Source organism: Austrofundulus limnaeus, unplaced genomic scaffold, assembly GCF_001266775.1.
Source record: "Austrofundulus limnaeus strain Quisiro unplaced genomic scaffold, Austrofundulus_limnaeus-1.0 Scaffold75, whole genome shotgun sequence".
In the NCBI taxonomy this organism is placed as follows: domain Eukaryota; kingdom Metazoa; phylum Chordata; class Actinopteri; order Cyprinodontiformes; family Rivulidae; genus Austrofundulus; species Austrofundulus limnaeus.
The window spans coordinates 289,170-298,128 of record NW_013952477.1 but is presented as its reverse complement, the minus strand read 5'-3'; the positions used below and the strand labels follow the sequence as shown (position 1 = coordinate 298,128).

Sequence of the window (8,959 nt, the reverse complement as noted above, 5' to 3'; positions counted from 1 at the left end):
TATATATATATTTAACCCGCACCCATCGACTATTGTTATTTAAAAAAACTGACAAATTCCTTTAAACTGAGACTCTGCTCCGGTATTTTCGTGTCTGGCCTCGTCTGCCAGAGCCGAAGCCAAGTTTTTTCCAGGAGGTGCGAGCCATGGTGCATGCATTAAAGCTGGTGAATCACTGCGCTCATGTGCAACAGCAACAGTCCTCACTCTGTGCAATCAGTTCAGTGTGAAACAGAAAAAATAAATAAATAAAAGAAGAGCAGCCATTTTACAGAACGTTTACCTTCCGAGGTTTTAATTTGTCCTGCAGATCGTACTGGCCGATGCCCTTATAGCTGAGTCCGAGCCACCAGGGGATGCCCTGTTTATCCTGCGAGGAGAAGAACACAACTCATACTGCTTGCCTCCACTCCAGGTGCAATAACTGTCATTGCCTATGAGTCAGACCCACAAACCTACCTTAACCTCATAATAATGAACACCATATGTTGGCAATGATTCCACCAGCGTCAGATACCTAGACAGGACAGCACTTTTATTAGAAATGACAGCTGGTTTGTACGTTTTGTTGGTGGTTTATCTTTGAAAAGTGAGCAGAGACAAACAGGAATGTGCCAGTGGGACTGCAGCTAAAGAGCTGATATTGATTCCCAACAGATGCTTTGAGCAAAACCATGTCAGCAAGGGAGGAGAAAAAGATGGAAAGGGTTGATGGAGCTGGACAGAAAAAGGAATGGACCTTCAGCCTAACTGTGTTACAAGTGTTAAGGAAATGAAAAGAAATGGGCACTTGGGTTCAGTACTTACTGCACAATGGCCTGTCCTCTGGAGACACCTTTCAGCTGCTTATAATACTCAATGACTCGGTCCTCACTGCAGAACGGAAAAAAATCGTTTGTTTTATTCGGTGTAATCAAATGAAAAATCCCATTTTCGCTTCTTTTGGTTGATTAAATATGTAATATGGGTTAAATTGTCTGTGTTGCTATGTTTAAAGCATTTAATCTGTTTCCAAAAAGATTTCAGTATAGATCACGTGTCAAATTTAAGGCCCGCCGGCCAAATGTGGCCCACTACTGGATTTTAGAGCTTCAAAGATGTATTAATGTTTAAAATAAGTCCATGCGGATTTAAAGCCAGTATTCACCCTAAACTGTTATTTTAACCACAAAATGACAGCTTTGAATTTATTAGAGAATTAGTCATTAGAGGATTAGCACTACAATGGGTATCTAGTTATTTGAATAATAGGAAACAGTTTGTTCAGGTAAATAATGAGATCTGAATTCTGTAATGTTACATGTGGGGTTCCTCAGGGTTCTGTGCTTGAACCAGAGTTGTTTATTTTGTACATGAATGGTTTGGTTAGCTTGTCTGGACTTTTGAAGTGTGCTTTATTTGCAGATGATACCACATTTTCTTTATTCAGGTGAAGATATTGAACAGACTTTGGGGATGATATATGCAGAATTTGTGAAAATGCAAACTTGGTTCCAACTAAATAAGTTATCATTGAATTTGGATAAAACATACTACGTGATATTTGGTAAAAGAAAAAGAACTATCAGGTCCCATTTAGAGTTGATGGTCATGAGATTTACAGAGTGAGTGATGTGTTGGGTGTTGTCATTGATGAACTGCTGACATGGAAATCCCACATAAATTATTTAAAAACAAAAATAGCAAAATCAATTGCATTGCTGTACCAAGTAAAGGAGTTATTGAATGATAGTATAATGCAATGATTGTTCCGCACTTGATCTATTGTATTGAAATTTGGGGGAAAGCATGTAAAACAATTACAAATCCTACTTTTATTTTACAAGGACCTGACATTGTCTGTGTGTATATAATTGCTGTTTGAATTTATTTTTGGAAACAAGGGCCAGATATAATAAGATTTTTCTTCTTTCTACTTCCTTTCATTTCATTAATGATTTATGCTTTTTATTGTATATATAAAGTACTATATTTCTTTTAGATGTTTTATAAATAAAATAAAATAATTTAATTTAATAAACTGATATCCGATACCCGGCAAAATTCACTTGCAAAATTTTCATTTCGCTACATTTTTGCTAATTACTTTTCCTGTGGCCTAGTTGAACTGGGCCACAGGTGAAATGATAATTTCCCACTTACAAGTTGTAAATTTAATCTGGAATGCCCCTCCAGTGGGAATTCCATGTTGGAAAGTGGGAGAGTTCAGAATTCAAGATGGCAGCTGCTCACCACAACTCAACAGTGAGTAAAACTCTTTTACTTTCAATAGTATTTCTGTATTATTTATTTCCCATTCTGTCAGTTGTACAAATAGTACTTCTCAGTGTTTATAAGAGAACATGTTAAAATGCCATTTCATACCACGTAGAGCTCAGTTATTGTTTGTTAGCAGTTCTAAATTGTAGCAATGAGACAATGAATGTGACATTTCATATTTAACTTTGAACACCCATAAAACATCAAAGTTATTAACCAAATGGTCCTTAGAGGGTTCCCACGATGCTCACGTGGTCCTCTGTGAAAAAGAGTTTCTAGATGAAAAAATGGCTACCATTCTTTAAAGGAATGTCTATCAGCCATCACTTTTCATGCCAAGGTTTTAAACTATCTTTTGATGAAAAGGGGACAGGTGAAGCTAGTTTGGTCAAATTGTTGTATGAGTACACACAGATGCAGGCAAAAACAAAGCCATGCTTTCATCTTCAGTAATGATCATTTCCCAAAAGCGTACCAGTAGGCAAGAGATGGGTGCTCCTTCAGCACTGTGGTGGGAAGAGTTGGAAGTTTCTTYAAGTCAGCTCGAGTGTTTTCATCACTGGAACAGAACAGAGAAAACAGTAAACTTAGAAAATAATCAGCTGATCTCAAATGTGTGCTGATTTCAGGTAATATATTTTTCTATTTTGATGTGTGTGTGTGTCTTCATGAGGTCCTGGGAAGAGATCAGGGCTCAACTGTGAACAGAGTGAGCATTATTGTCCTGGTTAAACCCAGATAATAGCTGGTGTTGTGCACGGAAAGGTGTCTCTGTTCTGCAGTGACTCGGCTGTAATCAGCATTGTGAAACTCATTAGTCGTCTGGTGCGAGCTTCTGCTACTCTGTGGTGAGTCTCACAGAGGAATGCTATTGATTTTTGTTGTCTGCACCGAAGAAACAAGCGACCTATTGAACGCCTCCTCCAACAGCTCGCTATTAACTCATCCTGCTGCTGCTAAATACTTCAGCTCATAATGTGCTCTTACCTCGTATAGTCTCCCTTTGCCTCCTGATAATTAGAAAAAAAAACATCTTATTAGATTAGAAGCATTTAGAAGCAACAATTAATATACAGCATATATGAGAGACTATTAAACTAAGTAACCTGGAGAGCATTTGCAGCTAATCTGAAGACATTCTCCGTTTCCACTTCGATCATCCCCTGAGAAAATATAAGGCAGAAAGGAAAGTAAGGTTAGAAAAATGTGTTTGCTTTGCAGACACAAGCAGAGAATACTCCCTGTGCTGCCCCCACAATAACCTCTGCTTATTCACAAGCTGAAGTTTTCTTGTTTTTTTTTTGTACTCTCTCACTCGATGCACTTTACATTCCAGCCAGCAGGATAAGAAATTTGTGCCCTGCAGTAACTGTCTACTAGGCTGAGGTGCAGAGTTCAGAGACAGTGAATCACTGTGGAGCTTCTGATGGGAAAAACAACTACAGCAGGACACCTTTTTATTATTTTTAGTCCCATAAAAAAAAGGAAAGCAAACACACACTTACATTGTAGACAGCTGATTTTGCATTCAGGTAGAATAACTCCACTGTTATGATGTCCTTCAGCTGTGTGATGTTTTCTACATAAAACCTGACAAAAGACAAAAGCAAAGACTCTGTAAATAAAAACAGGATCAAACTAAAGTTACTTACTGTATTACAGATCCTGAGACTGATGGTTCATGAAAGCTTCACTTTTAGTAAAAGTAATGATGTTTAAAACAATATTTCAGCCTTTAAGATTCGGTGGGGAGGTTATGAACAATTAATATCTTACTTGTAGAAAGATCTTTGAGTTAACTCAGTTTGGAGAAATAAAGTTAAAAAGAATTGACAAGCTAACAGCTGCAACAAACACAGCCAATAGATTGCTGAACCCGTGTATGGTTTGTTTTTTGTTTTCTGTGTTTCAAAATAAAATTTCTGGGGTTTTTTTTTGTTTGTTTTGTTAAGTTTTCATTTTTAAAACCTGAATGTAAAAATTATAAATCAAACTAAATCAAAATTTACAGTGCTTGATTTTTGCTTATCTAAATCCAAAATAAAATATACAGTTTTTGTTTTTGTGTGTAGCGATACCGGAAACGACGGTTGTCCATATGATAATTTCGATCATTGGGAAGACTGGTTAAAAATAGAAAACAATTCCTAAATTTATGGGCAATGGCTGCACTCGAACATTATTCTGCATAAGTTGGAACATTAAAATAGTTTTGTTCACAGTAAAATCATCAGCTCTCAATGAGATGATAAAACAAATGTATTCATGGTGAGAAGTGAAAACGTAACGCACCAGCAGTTCAGACAATTATTTCTGGTTCTATCAGAAGAAGGTACCAAATGGCGTGCTAACAAAATATAAAGCTTGTCTTTGCTTTAACCATTAAAATAAAAATTCAAAGTAAAAAAAATAAAACATAGCCTTTTTTCTAATTTAGTTTTAAAAAACACCCAATTATTGTTTTTTTTTTCTCATTTTATTTTGAAAACCAAAGAACGAACCATAAACGGATTTGCTGCCAACTCAAACATTTCAAAACAGCTCGTGAAAATGTTAATTCACCAACTTTTACACCAACATCAGTTTTACATTTCATGGTTATTTACATTGAATTCTGGGCTTTCTCAAAACTGCAAACTAACTGCAGCTTCTGCTGCAGGCGGGAATATTTCTGCCTGACAGTAAAAAATAACAGGTTGTGCATGAGCAGCTGCAGCATTATAAAGAGTTAAGTTGTTTTATGATGGTAAAATCCATTTTGAGAGTGGATCTGTCCTGACAAGCCATTATTAGTTCATCAATACAGTCTGAGCAGACCAACTTCCAGAGAAATTATTGCTTCTTAAAACTCCAAACTTCCTAGTGGTTTGTGTAAACCTTATTACTTTTTATCATCAGTTTTGGGCTACACTGTTATTTCAGCTGATGGATTAAAAAATTCCATCTGGAAGGTTGCTACCTCTCACCACTGCCACTATTTGCACTTCCATATAACTATAACTGTGTTTGCCACAGAACCTCACTTTAAAGTGTCTAAAATATCTTTTCACAAACTAAATTTGATGTGGATGAATTGCAACAAAACTGTAACAAGCATGTCTTTACCATTCAAGAGAAACACCATAATGTTATGATTTTTGTGGTTAATATTTGGCTTCAGCCAGGATGTCGCTCCCATGATAGCGTGCCAGAGCTCTCCACTCAAAGATTACCTGACCAGGAAGTTCAGAGAAATGGCTCCAGGCTTCTTGGAAAAGTCGTGTTCAAGAACTCTGCGGTCCATCTGCAGCCACTTACACTGACCACTGCAGAGGCAAACAAGCTCAAGTGTTAGAAAGCTGATGTCTGCAAGTGTGCGCAGTCACACGTCTTTACAATTATTTACTTCAGCAAAAAAAAAAGATCTTTGCAGTTTACATACTTATCATCGAAGAAAGCAAGACCAAAGAATTCCTTCTCTTTCAGGTTGAAGTGGGACGACACCAAATCGAGGAGCTCGTAGGACAGAAGCTTCGGCTGAAGGGGAAAGATTTAGACCAAAGTTTTAAGTTTTTGAATGTCACTGCTTGATGAAATGTGTTAAAAATCCTCGACTGTCTCACAAACAAAAGGTTTCTCATCATTCATAATATAATGCTTTCATATTTCCATCTTTATCATTGAAGCAGCAGTGTTCCATAAGAATCTTTCACTCGGTGAGATGAGTATAAAAAATTAGCACAAGTGATGCCCATGATTTACTTTTTAAGAACAATATGTGATCCACCTGATAGTCTTATCAAATGCGAGAAAATAAAATAAAATTCAGTACAGAACTTCAATGAATAGAAACATGATTCAAATGTCAAAATGAATATACTCTGTTGTTCAAACACAATTTAAATTGTGGTGGCCATTTAGCTTTTTTCTTGTAAATAACATACTTTTCTGTGAGAGTAAGCCCTGAAACATGTGCTTTTAGCGCCGAGTGAAATATCGTATTTGAGCAATATGCTAATCTATTTAGGATGAATGAGGTTTTTACCACCAAATGACTTTAAGTTCAGTCTGCAGTTCCTTTGTTTTTTCTCAACAAACTCACCAGAGATGTGCTCCATCAGATTAATCTTCTACCGTTTTCACAACCTCAATTCCAAAAAAGTTGGGGCGTTGTGTAAAACGCAAATCTAAACAAATATTACTGTTCTGGTTATCAGTCACCTTGTCTTTCTTTTAACCATTAAAATAGCCATTAAAAGACCATAGTTCAAAAGCTTGCCTTTCTGGTGGTATGGGGGTGCATTAAGGCTTTTGGAATGAATCTCCCTCTTCTGAAAAAGCACCACTGATGCAGAAAAGCATATAGAAAGTTTAGAGAGAGATGTGACGTTCAAGAGCAATTCGATTCTTTTGAGTGATTCCATAAAATGAACTATAAGAACCAGGTTGCGGACAGTAAGTTTAGGGTTTTGTATTTGTCTGTTTATTTATTTTATCCCTACTGTGTTTCTGCTGTCTTCTGTATTTTTACCTGCTGCTGTGTTCCTCAGCCCCTCCCACCCCTGCTTGTCTCTTCACAGGTGTTTGTCATTTGTCATTAGTGTCCCTCTGTATGACTTTGTGCTTAGTTGTCAGTTCTGCATTACGTTGGCTCCCTGCCACATGTTTTGGTTGGTCTCCTCGTGTTCGCTCCCCATGATTACTCCTTGTGAAATAGAAAGTTTTTCTACCACGTCGGCTTTTGTTTTTGCTTTATGTTTACTAAAGTATCTTAGTTTCACAGAGCTCCCCGTGCCTGCCTGCTTCTGAGTTCTACCTTTAACAAAACCTGACAATAAAGAGTCATTCCTAGTTTCATTATTTACACATTTTTATTCTCATATGGACATTCATGTCTTTAATTTTCCTCCTTAGTCACCTAAACGCTCCTAATTTGCTTCGTCACGGAGAAGGGTGGAGTACAGCTGCTCAGCAGGGAAGGGGGAGGGGGTTCTGCTTGACAAAACACATGGTACTGCCCACATGACAGAATTACGTGACCATGTACGGCATATGTGATGATCACTAGTTAAAATTGAACGACTCTATGGAACAAATGACTCGTCAAGATCCAGATCCCTTCAAAGAGCCCTTCGTCTTATCTCTAATTTTAGAACACATGCTCCCATCCAGCAAAGAAGTCCTAGGATTGTTGGATAGTAATTCCGTAACTGAGTGGTTAGGGAAATCGTCCTCCAATGCAAGAATTGGCAGTTTGATTCCCCTGCTATTCAGTCACGAGTCAAAGTGTCCCTGGGCAAAACACTGAACCCCCTGCCCTGTCTAGAGGTGGCCAGGTCCTTGCTCAACAGCGACGACCAGAAAAAAGGGCTGTGAATTTGGACGGTCTATTCCTGCCTTTACCCCAGCTTGTCCTCTCACCTAGGAACCCTGGGATATGGTGGGCCGAGAAGGATCCATCGGACCCATCCATCCCATCGGGGAAAAACAAGGATGCATTTGTGGGCTGCATCTAGGAGTCTTCAAATTGGGACAGCCTCTGGCACGGCAAAGTGATGTAAATGGCTGACAAATTCAGCCTTCGGAGGATGCGACCCCTGAATTTGGACACAGCCACTGTAGAGTGCTGTGTGAAATGGTCAGTGAGGGCACAGACTGTAGTGTAAAGTGCTTGAGTATCCTTGTTTGATAGAAAGGTGCTATATGAGCACAGTCCATTTACCATTTAGCATTTTTAATATTTGACATAAAATGCGAGTCTCTGAAATTTGTAAATCACCGATTTCGGTTTTACATTTTAATCTCAACTGCGTCAGAATAAGGGTTGTACAAATTTGATACTAACCTAATCTAAAAGATTCTAACAAGTGTAATACACTGAGGAAAACTTCTCATGCTCTGATTACGAGAACAGACTCTTTTACTGCATGAGATGTTGTAGTATCTTCATTGTCATTATGTGCAACATCCATACCTGAACCAGCAGCTCCAGCTTCCTGTCATCCAGCAGCTGAACTTGACACAATCTGCCCTCAGTCATCTGGAAAAAAAGAGGAAATTCACAACTTGTGACACATGCTGTGAGCTATTCTTAATCATAAGAAGCAATGACACTGATCTTGTGGGTTTGGACAGTAATATCACCACAATGACATCAATAAAACCATATAAGTCTTACAACATTTCATAAATAAAAAGCCGAGGCAATGGTTACAACACTTCCTGACCAAAGGCCCATGTGGTTGATGCCATGATCTTATTTAGAAAGCACTGCTGCATTAATAACAATAAAATCGTTGTCTCAAGGATTTGTAGCTATAGTAACCAAAAGAAGGATTTGAAGAGATTGCTTTTGGTCTCTGGGCCTGGCCACAGCAGGATTACAGTGTTTTTATATACATTCGTCTGTTGCAAGAAATGTTTTTCTGATCAGGTTATTTGGTGGAAAAAGTTATTTCATTACAGTGAGGCAATGAAACTCATAATAAAGTCAGTGGTGTTTATTTCCACTATGATAAAAATACTACTCAATAAATGGGATAAATGACAAAAATGAGTTCATAAAAGGACGTAAATGACATGAAATGTATCAGACCAGTTCTCACTTTTTATCCTCAGCTGCCATAAATGTGAGCGATCATGTGATTGTGTGTGTGCGTGCGTGCGTGCGTGCGTGCGTGCGTGTGTGTGTGTGTGTGTGTGTGTGTGTGTGTGTTTGTGT

The 8,959-nt window shown here is 38.0% G+C and overlaps 1 protein-coding gene across 3 annotated transcripts in view; it reads right to left on the bottom strand.

Annotated features, from left to right (window-relative positions):
• The window catches only part of frmd4bb (FERM domain containing 4Bb), a 47,910-nt gene that overhangs the window by 21,062 nt on the left and 17,889 nt on the right, over positions 1–8,959 (bottom strand). For all 3 annotated transcript variants that reach the window (XM_014010898.1, XM_014010897.1, XM_014010899.1), the window contains exons 2-11: positions 8,213–8,278; positions 5,681–5,775; positions 5,472–5,564; positions 3,765–3,849; positions 3,366–3,422; positions 3,247–3,269; positions 2,735–2,818; positions 808–873; positions 460–517; positions 284–370 (exon numbers count right to left, since the gene is read on the bottom strand). In XM_014010898.1, the coding sequence (XP_013866352.1) occupies positions 284–370; positions 460–517; positions 808–873; positions 2,735–2,818; positions 3,247–3,269; positions 3,366–3,422; positions 3,765–3,849; positions 5,472–5,564; positions 5,681–5,775; positions 8,213–8,278 (714 nt within the window). The remainder of the gene's footprint in view (positions 1–283; positions 371–459; positions 518–807; positions 874–2,734; positions 2,819–3,246; positions 3,270–3,365; positions 3,423–3,764; positions 3,850–5,471; positions 5,565–5,680; positions 5,776–8,212; positions 8,279–8,959) is intronic.